Below are 12,463 nucleotides of genomic sequence, written 5' to 3' on the forward strand. Positions count from 1 at the left end.
GGTTGGGGCGCGGAAATATGCATTAAAATATAGAAGGTTAACCTTTGTTTTCTTCTCTAGTATTCAGCCTCTTACCGCAAAATTAACTAATGTTTTGAAAGGCTATCTATCTGAACTAATTCAGTGTTTCTATTCAGTGTCCCTTGAAGGTGTGTTTGCTGCTGCATTCTGTGCATGTAAATCACAATACATGTTATTTAGCGATTCATCTATAATACAAAGAGCTTGTGTTGAAAAGCGTGAGGCAGGTCTTTTATCTCCCTCTTTTCTTTTGACCCGCAGTGGTGTCATGTTGCGGGTTTAATGTTGTGCAATTGTATAACTGACCTCGGGGTGTATAGCAGGCGAGCAGGCAAATGCAGTAAACGAGTGCGTTGACCTCTGCTTCGCTGACAGCCGCTATAATATTCATTGATATATAGTAAGCTACCGAAAACTTCTCTGAAATACTATAGGGCAACTGCGGGGATAATTTTCCCTAATCTTTTGAGGTCACAATTGTGCTGTAGTTCTTGATATTCCCTCCCTCCATTACACTAAATTGAATTGTAAATCAAATCTCTAAAATGATTTGAACAACAACAGCAAACCGAAGCTGCTGTCTGGCGTCATTGCAGGTGATGCAGCCCCCAGACGTTGCTGCACAGAGCTTTCACCTGGAAACTTTTTTCCAGCATATCGGGCAAACGCTAAGCTGACGTCTTTTGGAAGCTCTTGGAATGTGGCGTGGATTTGCTGAGCTGAAGCACAGCCTTCTATATATGGACATGTCTAAAAATAAAGAAAGTGGGGGGGGGATGTTCATGACGCAATTGACACTGTGAATTGCATCACGAAAAAAATACCCTAATTGCTGTGTAATTTTGCGTAAATGGTAAGGACACAGAGCAGAATATTCAGTAAAATTTTCTGTGACATATGTAAACCTCGAGGAGACTTGAACTTGTCTTTTGAATTCCAACAATGTGGAACATGATTGACACGTGCCTCCATTACCACAAGATATTTGCACTGGCACTCTAAATATGCTCCCTGTGTTTAACTGCTGAACCGATACCCTATGGTGCTCATTTTTTTTGTATTTATTTATTTATTTATTTATTTTGACAACACATGACATTTTACGATATGACGCTGGAGCTAAAGGCAAAGAAACTTGCTGGACTGGCTCATATAGTGCTGTGGTAATGCAGTGCGCAGCCAGACATACAGAACGTGTAATCAAACAACACACATGGATTTGTCTCGCAGTAATTTGCATACAATAAAACACCAAGCAACAAAATCTTGATTGCAGCTACCAAACTACACATTTCAATACTATGAAGCAATGTTCTAGCGAACTGCTTTTTACATGCAAAACAGTGAACACACAACAACATAGGCAACTAAAATTAGAAGCATTGCATAAAATGCAATTTCGATTGCCTCCTGAACGTAAGCAGAGATGAAGCTTGTTCTACAATTAGGAATCTGCAATTTTTAATAGCTGAGTGCTGTAATTTGTTCTTGTTTGCATTTTAGCAACACTTTGGCTATAGGCAGTGCAACTATGGCGCAGTGTAAAATAGGCGCACCAACTCCCAAGCTTAAAAAACATTGTAAGCATGTTCCATATCGTTGTCACTTTTCAATAAAAATCATAGTAATAATAATGAAGACACCTATATTTTCACGCTATTCCTTAACAAGTGAATTGGCAGAGCCAGTGGGTCCTATATATGCAACTAATTCAACTACATATAATATGCAAGTGAATATATTGCTGTACAACCATATACAACACTATACATCTGATGCCACGTAACAAACTGCACGCAACATCACAGTTCATGGTGCGAGGCATTGTATAGCGTAGGAAAGCTGTCACCCTGCTTTCCCTTGATGATGATGATATGACCATTCCCTTTGAAACAGGGCAGTGGCACATATAACCAAATTCGTTCCTTAACGCTCCCTAGTGCATTTATATATTTAAATATCTTTACACTCTAAGCTACATTATTCACAGTGAATGAATGAATGAATATGTTGTTAAGTGATGCAAGGGCCAGGTATGGCCAAATAGCACCATGTGCATTATTCAAAGTGTATAGAAAGTTCTCTTCATTGCAAGTTGTCTCTTACTTTGTGCCACCAACCTGCCGGCTATATCTCGCTGGTCTTCACGCGCAGCCAGTTTCATTCATGTATTTAAAACCATGCACGCCAAGATCAAATCTACTGTCCACGATCAAACCAACTGCTTGTATCCACTCCCAGGTGAATACGCTGATGTTCTATCAGAATATGCTCAGTGGTTTCACCATTTCCACATGCTACATGTAGGTAATCTTCAGCTGAAGATTTTCTCATATACGTATGCATCCTTGGATGCCTTGATCGGTCTTCAAACAGCAAGGTATTGCCCTTTACTTTATCATAAAGCTCCGTTCTCCTGATTCATTTTTTTTTTTTCTGTTCGATATTGTTTCACGGCTGGCTTCCTCCTCGGTTGCTCCTATCTGGTAAACTGCTTCCATGTCTCTGAATTTACATTTAGCATCCATTTCTCTGCTGCCATACACCCCATTAAAATGCATGTTCATGTTTACTTGTTAATTTCCTGCACTTTGAGTCAACATTTCCCTGTACAGGTACCTAAATTTCTTAGCCGCCCATCGATTTCAGTTCGTGTTCTGCTGCAGTCTTTCAAAGCAGATTTTGCCCTAAGCCTCCCGGCACTTTGAAGGATGCGCAACCTGTTCTGCTTGATTCGTTATTTTTCCATGTACCCCAGTGCTAGCAATCTGACAGTCATTTGATTAATCTTCAGTCCAGACTGCTCTTCTGATTTTAAGCATGGCACCAAGTTAGCAAACATTCAACCACAGACGGCCTTGTTGTAGAGCATCTGACGTGGCTATATGGGAGGAAGACTAGAGCTTCCAGCCAGATGTTCAGCCATTATGCGATATTAATGCCTGGAAAGAGGCGTTTCTCACCAACCCAACCGTGTCTCCACCTAAAAGGTGCATTGAGATGTCACATGGGAAATTACTGCCGTGGGAGCAGCCCAGACCCACTGCCCCCTTTACGTACACCTCGGACTACTCCATATTTGTTGAACCCCCATAAAGTGTTCTAGGGTTTCGTTATGACCGTGTTCCTCTTGCCTTTAGCTTTGATTACTTTGTGTTTTTATGTGCCTATTTCCCCCTTCGATCTGTGCTCCTAAGTATTTGTACTTGGCTACCTTTCGTATCTAATTTTCCTGTACTGTGACGAGCAGATAGGTTGTAATATCCCGCTGCTTCTCTCTCAGCTTCTACATGCACTGGACATGCACACACATGTAACGGCTGCGGAACAGAATGACGCAAGAACCTAAACCAGCAGCTGTTGCTGTCAAGGACACCACTGCGAGGTGAATGTGCCAATCCCGAAGTCGGTGCAAGATCGGGCTGACCCACTGCAATTTTCGTAATGTAATTGTGAGTCTTAGTAATATTCTAAGGTGCTGATGATGGGCCTAAACAGTTTTGTGGTGCTTTTGAATACATCTGGACTGTTTATACAAATTATTTTTGTGTGCATTTGGTGCCGATAGAGCCTATTTTATCGCAGAAGTGGTTTTTCTCATGGTCCATCACAGACTTGCATCTCACGGCGACTACATCATCCAGCATGGCTCAACACAGGACAGCACACATATATAGCCATTTTTTGTGTGTGTAGTCGGCATATACATGTAGCCATTTGTACTACTGTTACAGAGGCGCCGGTCACCGGCTCCTTTCTCTACGGAATTATGCAATGAAACATTAAACGATACCTAAACACCCTCGCTGCAATAAATGTATACCCCACCAAGCCGCATCGTTCTTTCATTAAACTGAATTCATTTTTGACTCCATCGCCCATTTTCGTACTCGGACTTCTGCCCTTAGTGGCAGAAGTCCAAGTATGGTTTGCACATGTTCTCGTGCAAACCGAGTTGCGGGATACATAGGAAAATGCCAGCAAACTTGAAAAAGGGAAAAAACGAGAAGTAGGCATAGACAAAGCGACAGGAAGGTGGTCTATGTCTAGACAGGAAGGTCTATGTCTGCTTCTCTTCTTCTTTTTCAAGTTTGCTGGCATTATAGTACCCAACTAGACCAACAAGCCCCTCTTATGAACGAGTTGCGGGATGCATGCTGTCGCGTAAAAATTTTGTGACATCTGAAGTTTAAGATGCTGTGGTTGCATTGTGTCGCATTTCTCCGACGATAAGTGTTTTCTTGCCTTGTGGTTTATGCTCTCGCAATGTGCTCTTCTTCCATGGGTAATGCACATTCACTTAGCTTGGCTCCGAAATCAAATTGGCTTTTTCTTTTTTTTTAAAGGTTGTGTGCGAACCAGGAGGCAGTGCAATTCGCGTTACACACTGGCTTTACTTTTATTATGGTGGCTAGAAGCGGGCAGTGTGACGGGCGACGTATCTGCGCCGGGCGAGGAGAGGCGCGATGGGCGATGAAATTTCTCGGCGCCGCTAGGGGCGCTGAAGCGCGCCGGTGTAGGGCTTTAGTGGGGTACAAAGACAAGCCATGGACAGGCCGCGGCGTGTCATGGCGTGTCCCTTACCAGTGTACCACGGAGGAACGAAACTAAGGAGAGGCCCTGACGTCGCTCTTTGTGAAGCTAAAGTGAAGCCGGAAGTTGGCGTTGCTCATGGCGTTGCTCCGCCTATCGGGCCAGCTCTCCTCTCTTGTTTACATTTCTCGCGAAACCACACCGCGCTGCGCGCAACCGTGCTGCTCGGACCCGCGCGCTCCGCAGCAATACTAAGCAATCGTTAGCACGTTAGCATGATTCCGCGAAAAAGGGCAACATTTCCCGCGGATATTCCTTCGTCCGTAGCCATTGCCGTGGCGCGGTACATTGCGTACAGCGTTGCATGCGCGTTCATTTCACGAATTTTAGTTCCTCTTGTCCCACCTGGCCACAGCAACATCCGGGAGAGCACAGTCCAGATAACGCAGCGCAACAAAACACGAAGACCAACGCAAACGTGCCCGCACGGCGCCTTTGCCACGGTACGAAACCTACGGAGCAACACGTGCGAGCGCACAGAACTAATACAAAGCCGCCATTGTGGCCCGAAAGGCGTGGCCGCTATGGCAAAGAAATAAGACATCAGCAAAAAAGAGGAGAACGTACTACGTCACTTCCTCCACACTTTTCTCCTAGCGCGCGGAGGGGGTAGGGCCTCTCCTTGCAGTGTACCATATGAGTGTACCGCCAGCGGGGCCTGCCGCGCAGGCGCGTACACCGCGGTTGTTTGCAGGTCGATCGCGTCGCACATGTGCCGCTGATTATATTGGGGTGCGTAGTGCGTGATATTGTGCAGTTACTGTGTTATCTGTTAGATAACGCGGCGCGCGCTCATGGCGTCGAAAGCACGAGCATGTTTTGTACCCGGGTGCAGAGCGTGCAAAGCCAAGTTGGCAACAGAGTGTGTCATCTGCGAACAGCCTATTGTACCCTGGAGATGAGTTAGCCACACTCATTAAAGTGTTAGGGGATGCATTCACGTTTTCTTTTTTTTTTTTTCAACAGAGAAGCTTCACGCTTCCAATGTACATGCTTTTTTGTAAATTTCTTGAGCACTTTAACACTACACCAAGTGAGATGCTAACTGCATCACAAAGAGCTCACTGCAATCCATCTTGTGGTGTATAATTTTTCACAAAAGCTTTGAACAAGGACAAGCCTCTTCAAGGGGTGCGCCAGAAACATTTGACTTAAGGAAAATCAAGTAGAGCCTCCTGCTAGGGGGGGGGGGGGGGGGACTCTCGGTCTGTCGGGTGCATGTGGATTTCTGTACGTAATAAAGTGTTTCCTCTCGTCTTGTGGACCTGTACAACAACAGCAGTGATGGAAAGTATTTAGTACACCCGTCGCGGTTGCTTAGTGGCTATGGTGTTGGGCTGCTAAGCACAAAGCCACGGGGTGGAATCCCGGCCACGGCGGCCGCATTCCGATGGGGCCCACATGCGAAAAAACCCGTGTACTTAGATTTAGGGGCACGTTAAAGAATCCCAGGTGGTCAAAGCTTCCGGAGTCCCCCACTGTGGCGTTCCTCATGATCAAATCGTGCTTTTGGCACGTAAAACCCCATAATTTAAAATATTTAGTGCATGCTGAGATTCGCGAAAGCACCCACATATGTGCCTAATTTTGTCTCACAAAGCTAAAGCTTTTTAAAGGGCACGTTGTTGGCACCTGCGGACGCGGAGAGTGAAATGAACGACGCGGTGATGTTATTCCCCGGTTTATTGCGCGCCGCCCCAGCGTGGTTTTTGTCTGTTTGCGTGTGTGATTTTCTCTGCGCCCAAGAGCTACATTTGCGGCACATGACCTTAAGACAAAAGTTGAAAGTCGTCCACGTTCGCTTGCGCTAACACAAATTAAGCCTTTCAGTGAAAGCCAACCCGTCCAGAGCGGCCTTCAAATGTGATCTTCCTCATTACTAAATCGCATGACTAAACATCTGCTGCGCGTTCCGGTGTTGCAAATAACGCATCTTTCCATTCTCTGCTCTCCGAAGAAGCGTCGCCCTTTCTACAATGCATCTCTGAGCTGCAAAAGCCTCGTGATGTTTGCACCGTGCACTGTTTATTTATTTCAGTATCCTAAAGGCCCTAGTGGACATTACATATAGGGGGGGGGGGGGGTGATTTCAGGTGAGTACATAAATATCATTTATAAACGATACAGATCGAACGCGAGAATACTAACAACTAAATAAGAAAAAAGGAACAGCAAGTTGATTCGAACCAAGGTGTCCAGAATAGCATACGTTAAAAGAAATCAACCAAATACAATGAAGACAACTATAGAACATTTTGTTAAACAGCCAGTAAAACACCAATCATAAATACATTGGAAAGAACACTGCATACATATAGCGTACAAGGACTATATAAAACGAAGACTACAGATACGGTTATCAATGTTTTTCATTTTGTAAATAGCCCAGGAGCGCTGAGTGAAATATTGAAGGCTCTGATATCTCGGCGATGTTGGACGGCAGGGAGTTCCATTTGCTTATACACGCTTACTACATTAAAAATTCAAACGCGACGCAAAGCGAACGCGACGCGCATGTTAGCTGCCGTGCGCCGCCCCTTTAAAAAGCCGAGAAGGCTGTACGCCAGCTGCAAGTAGCGCCATCTACAACTTTCATCGCTCCTCTGCGCGCCCCACCGGCTCCTGCCCGTCGCACTGCTCCCTTCTGTCCAACAAGCATGGAGTTTACTATGTAGATGTCGCTGGGCCAAGCCACGGGGGATGGTATACAGCAGCAGTCATACATCAGGGAACACAGGTGGATGGGCTCACTTTTCGTGCACCAGGTACAACACAAGCAGAGGAGATAGCGATCGCCCTAGCTGCCTCGGCCTCTAATTCTAAATATATCATTACGGATTCGCGTGGCGCGTGCCGCAATTACGAGGCTGGTTGGGTCACCCTATTGGCCGAGCGAATACTGAGAAACTGCAGTAAGGATGTCGATCCCACCCCCCGCTGTGTAGTTTGGACTCCTGGCCATCAGGGCCTTCAAGGGAATGAAGCTGCTGACGCGGCAGCCCAAGCACTCACTCACCGCCGGCGTCCCCTTTGGCCCCTGAGGTCCTGGAACAAGAAGGCGGAATTCTCTTAACTTTCAAAGACATCTCTACCTATTATAAGGATAGCCATCGCCGGTACCCAGCCCCAGCTAAGGGACTGGGGAAAGCGAACGAACGCGTTCTAGTTCGCTTATACACTAACACAATGATGTGCCCGGCAGTAATGAAACATTTTGATCCTGCGATCACTGGCAGGTGCCAACACTGTCGCGAGGTGGCTGACACTTATCACATGGTGTGGGCCTGCCAGCAAAATTCGGCTCTCACCCCCCACCCCAACCCTACCCGAGAGGACTGGGAGGCGGCCCTGCTTGGTTGCTCAGACCTTCAGGCCCAAAAGGCCTTGGTCAAGAGGGCCAGGCTGGCGGCTTCGACCAATGGGGTCCCGGACTAGGGACTCCCACCTAGTATGTACGGCTCCTGCGCGAGTCCGTACCTCTCTTTCTTAATAAATGCTTTCCACCACCACCTTCTATCCGCCATACGTTTATCGTTTTCGCCTGGGCTGTAGGTTGCCTAATGTGGGAATGACACCGTGCACATGTCCTCTCATGAATGTCGTCTATATTGGCCCCCTGGAATAAAAACCGGGAAGCTTCAAATAGCCCCTAGTAGATTTATGGAACCTTTAATATTCCAAACACGGTGTCTGCTAATAAGTGGCACTCTCCTGCCCCTCAACTCCCTGCAATCATGGCCTCCAAGGACAGCGACGCGATAACGCGCCACCTAAACTCGGATGCCATGTCGAAAATTAGAGTTTCTTACATACGTTTCTCTCTTACGAAAGGGAACTCTGGCGCTGCGATCTTTCAGCTACCATGGGCATGATGGTTAGTGCATGAAATAGTCATACTCGTGCTTGAGGCTTCAGACGTTATTGTGACGTTGCTTATTACGCTCTATCTGAATTTCCAGTATACTTTCCAAACAACGCAAATCAATTAGTCTCTGTGCACATGCGTAATATTTGCGAACTGTTGCATTCATAACGCAGTATGTTGTTGAAAATTACCGATTTGAAAATCACAAAGCTGTTCGAAGCCAGAAGCACGAAGTAATTAAGCAAATCCATGCGCTACCCATATACAGTTCCTATGCTGGCTGAAGCGCCGTACTTGCCGCAACCCAAAAACATATAGCGTCAGACTCCTCCTCGCAATTTTTGTAGGAAACTTGTGTGCTGTGTTGTGTGCTCTCTCTCTCTCTCTCTCCCTTCCCCATCTTTCATCTCCCGCTCCTATGTGTAGGGTAGCAAACCGGTTGGGCTAAACTGGTTAACCTCCCTTCCTTTCCTTCTCCACTTTTTCCTTCCATGCCGGCAGTGTCCGCGATTCTCTCCCAAAACTTCGTGCAATCGTAGCGCGCCGCTCTTCCAGCGTGACTCTCGTCGATGCTCCGGCCAGTATGACGTCCGGCAATTTCCGCCTCTCCAATATGTCACTGGATTCCCTGGCTGTACGCGCTGCCCTCTAGTGGCCGCACAAGCACGCTACCTTCATTTAAGTACATATAATATTCCCACAAATGTTTTGAAACTACCTTTATCGCGCAAGAGGGCTACGCGAGCTCCGTGCAACTTTTCAGCCGATCAGCTCTTCCCATTTTCTCTCAGCAATGACTTACATTTTTAAATCACTTCGGCGCTATACCTAATAGCGCGCTGTCCATGTTTTTTTATCATTATTAATCACTTGCAGATTTTGGATTCAACCAAACCTCTTTAGATTCCCACCGTCATCTACACGTGCACAAACTGCTTTTTGTGTGCGTGCGTGCGTGTGTGTGAAATCAATCTCATTGCGGCGAAGGCTAGCAAATGTGAAAAGAGAACAAGGGTTTCCCTGCTGTCCGCCTATAACCGCCGTCCGCGCGACACTGGCCGAACGGAAGCGTCACAGAAGGACACTATAGGCGAACCCTCCTCTTTGCTCGGGAACACGCAGCCGGTCCTCGGATAGGCTGTCACAAGCACTAGCCTTCACAGCACCTCAGGAGTTGATGTTCTGAAGGGTAGGACTCAAAGTGTGCGTCAACGTAAATTTTTCTTGCACCAACATCAGCTCCATTGCACCTTGGTGTCGTCGCAATCTGTAGGATCGTACTAATGTACATTGGATCTGTCCTCGAGGTATAGTCGAATGCTCACGAGAACGTAATGCCGTCGGTCATGGACGTGCATAATCTGAATGCAAATCCGTCGCACAGAGCCCGCGCTGTATGTGGCAGCGGCAACCATAGACTGGATTGGCCCTTCCCAGGAGCGTCGCTCTGTACGCCCTATAGTCGACTGCTTGCCCCGGGCCAGGCTTGATGCCCCGTTGTTTTGTGTGGTATCACCTGCAGTCAAAGCAGATTCATATGCATTACGCATGTATAGCCGCGGCATTTTAATCCGTGTGTTTTGATTGAAGGCAGTATTTAAAAAAAAATGGCGCACTGTCGTCCGAAGTGCAAATAACTGACAGTGGCAGCAAGGCAGCAGAATTATACGAAGTAAAGCTCGTTGTTTTACGGACAGCAAAAGAAATTGCGGTAAAAAAATTGCTTACTGTTTGGTGTCACGCGCCCAAAGGCGCGCAATTCAATTATGGGGTTTTACGTGCCAAAACCACTTTCTGATTATGAGGCACGCTGTAGTGGAGGACTCCGGAAATTTCGACCACCTGGGGTTCTTTAACGTGCACTTAAATCTAAGTACACGGGTGTTTTCGCATGCTTCGCCCCCATCGAAATGCGGCCGCCGTGGCCGGGATTCGATCCCGGGACCCCGTGCTCAGCAGCCAAAAGGCGCGCATGACCAGTGTTCACTCGATGACCGCGAACCCTCGCGGTCACAACGGCGATGGAGGAGCGCCGGCAGCTGGAAGCGCGCGTGCTTGTCCCAAAGCGGACGTTCAGTGCTGCCGTTCCCGTCACTACTTCACTGTTCCGCGCATGGAGGAAGGAAAAGTTCCGCACCTCCAAAACTCTGCAGATCACGTGACCTCCGATTTCTGGCCCGCTAGGGTGCCTCAATGTGCACCTCCTCCCCCGCTCCATACGCAGCCTTGGGCGCGCGGTAAGACAGCTCGCACCCGGAGCAGGTCACTTATCGTCCAACCTCGGCAAGCGGACCGCGGTTTTTCTGATAAGAAACTGGGGAACACTTGTAAGCTTCCTCGTGTCTTAGCTTATCTATTTCCTTGGCTTTTGGGCGCGATTGGGGCCTTCATGTCAGAGCTTGATTTGACCATGCAGCAGGTTATCGACACTGTAAAGAAGAAGCGCTCCATCGTCTGTGCACGTGTTTATGGTGTGCGTCCGTCTTAACACTTCGATAATTCAATAAAGAACAAGGTTGCATTGATACATGCATAGACAAAACAACGACCGCATTACTCTTTTTGGGCAACATTCTAGTTTTACGCGTTCTTTGTTTGCATGTTGCCGAGCTAATAACCGCGATCTTTTTCTTGGCGCGTTTGTCGGATTGTTATGGCACGGCAGCATTAATACCGCATCTTTTTGACTCGCTTCGTTTCAGTAAGTGAAAAGGAGTTCAGTGTGATTAAAGCGTAACAATGACGTTAATTGGTCAATTCATTCAATCCATACTAATAAATTTGAAATTGACTACGTCCCTGCTTAAGTGGAAAACGTCCCGTTTCTGCCTCGATGGTGCCATGTTTCATGCTTATGGTCCATTTTCGTCTTATTTTAGTGCTCGTCGCCGCCTCGATCGGAAATGCGGCTGATGCGTTTGCAAGACGAGTCAGCGTATTAATTAGGAGGACGTACTGCATGAGTATTGTCGACTGCTTAATTAACAGGGAACAGTCTGTAAAAGCAGGAAATAAAAAAAAAAGGCTTACCTTTAGGTTGTCCAATTCTTGTGCCTTTTCCTCGCCAGCCATCAGGCTTGTGGCGACGCATTTCACGTATAAGTGGGCGTCCTTCGTACGTCCGTTACCTCCTGCAGTATCGCGCGTGCGGCAAGTTAGCGCACATACGTTTTCTTTGTGCGCACTTCAGTGTAGCTTAGGCGAGAGTGACAGAAGCATGACTGGTGAGCCTCAGTTAAGAAGAATGCGAATCTCGAATGTTGCGATTTGAAAAGTTCCCTCAACTTGAGGGCGCGCGAGAAAATTTTGGGGCCAGATGTGTGACAATATACACGTAACAAAGAAGCGAGAATGAGTTTGTAATTTCGTCAATTCGAGTAGCAGACTCGAATGTTTCACTTGTTTCGGCTTTGACGCCGGACCCATTCGGCATCACCAAGATAAGGCGGTATACCGCGTCACCATAGCAACCCCGGCCATTCGCATCCCGCTGGGGTTTCTCGCTGAATAGCTCAACACAAGGCAGCGTACTGATAACGCAGAGCAGACGCGCTTCAAGGACAGAAGAAGTGAAAACGCTTCCAGATGTTTCCGGGCGCTTGCAAGAGGGAAAGAGATGCGTTCAGTGTTACGGATGTGATTCAACGCAGTATACAGTCACACATGCCGTGTGCTTCACAAGATGCGTTTGAAATCACTTGAACGTAGAGAAGGTGAGGTAATTAAATAATTTCCTCTTGGCTTTCGTCTTGATGCCGGCCCCACCGGTAGAAGAACATTCAAGCGAGTGTCGTAATCAAGTCGCAATCTCGCTCGCTGCGTGCTTGCCCAACGGTGCGGCGCAATCAGCCGCGTGACAGTTGCGCTCTTCGGCTGGCCAGTTTCGTTTTTCCGTGTGACATTTATTATACTGTAAGAATTCGCGGCATCAACATTTTTGGAATTCTGGAAATGGATACGATCTCTTCGGACGGCGCGTCTTCC

General features: G+C 47.2%; 1 protein-coding gene across 3 annotated transcripts in view; it reads right to left on the reverse strand.

Annotated features, from left to right (window-relative positions):
* The window catches only part of LOC142582791 (sodium-coupled monocarboxylate transporter 2-like), a 46,578-nt gene that overhangs the window by 4,721 nt on the left and 29,394 nt on the right, over nt 1-12,463 (reverse strand). Inside the window, exons 15-16 of one of the 3 annotated variants that reach the window (XM_075692835.1) lie at nt 11,510-11,610; nt 1,219-7,659 (exon numbers count right to left, since the gene is read on the reverse strand). In XM_075692835.1, coding sequence (XP_075548950.1) covers nt 7,627-7,659; nt 11,510-11,610 — 134 coding nt within the window. In that variant the 3' untranslated portion in view covers nt 1,219-7,626. Of the gene's footprint in view, nt 1-1,218; nt 9,996-11,509; nt 11,611-12,463 lie in introns of those variants that run through there. The other 2 variants (XM_075692832.1, XM_075692834.1) reach the window with 2 other exon arrangements.

The sequence above is a fragment of the Dermacentor variabilis genome, chromosome 5 (assembly GCF_050947875.1).
Source record: "Dermacentor variabilis isolate Ectoservices chromosome 5, ASM5094787v1, whole genome shotgun sequence".
NCBI lineage: Eukaryota > Metazoa > Arthropoda > Arachnida > Ixodida > Ixodidae > Dermacentor > Dermacentor variabilis.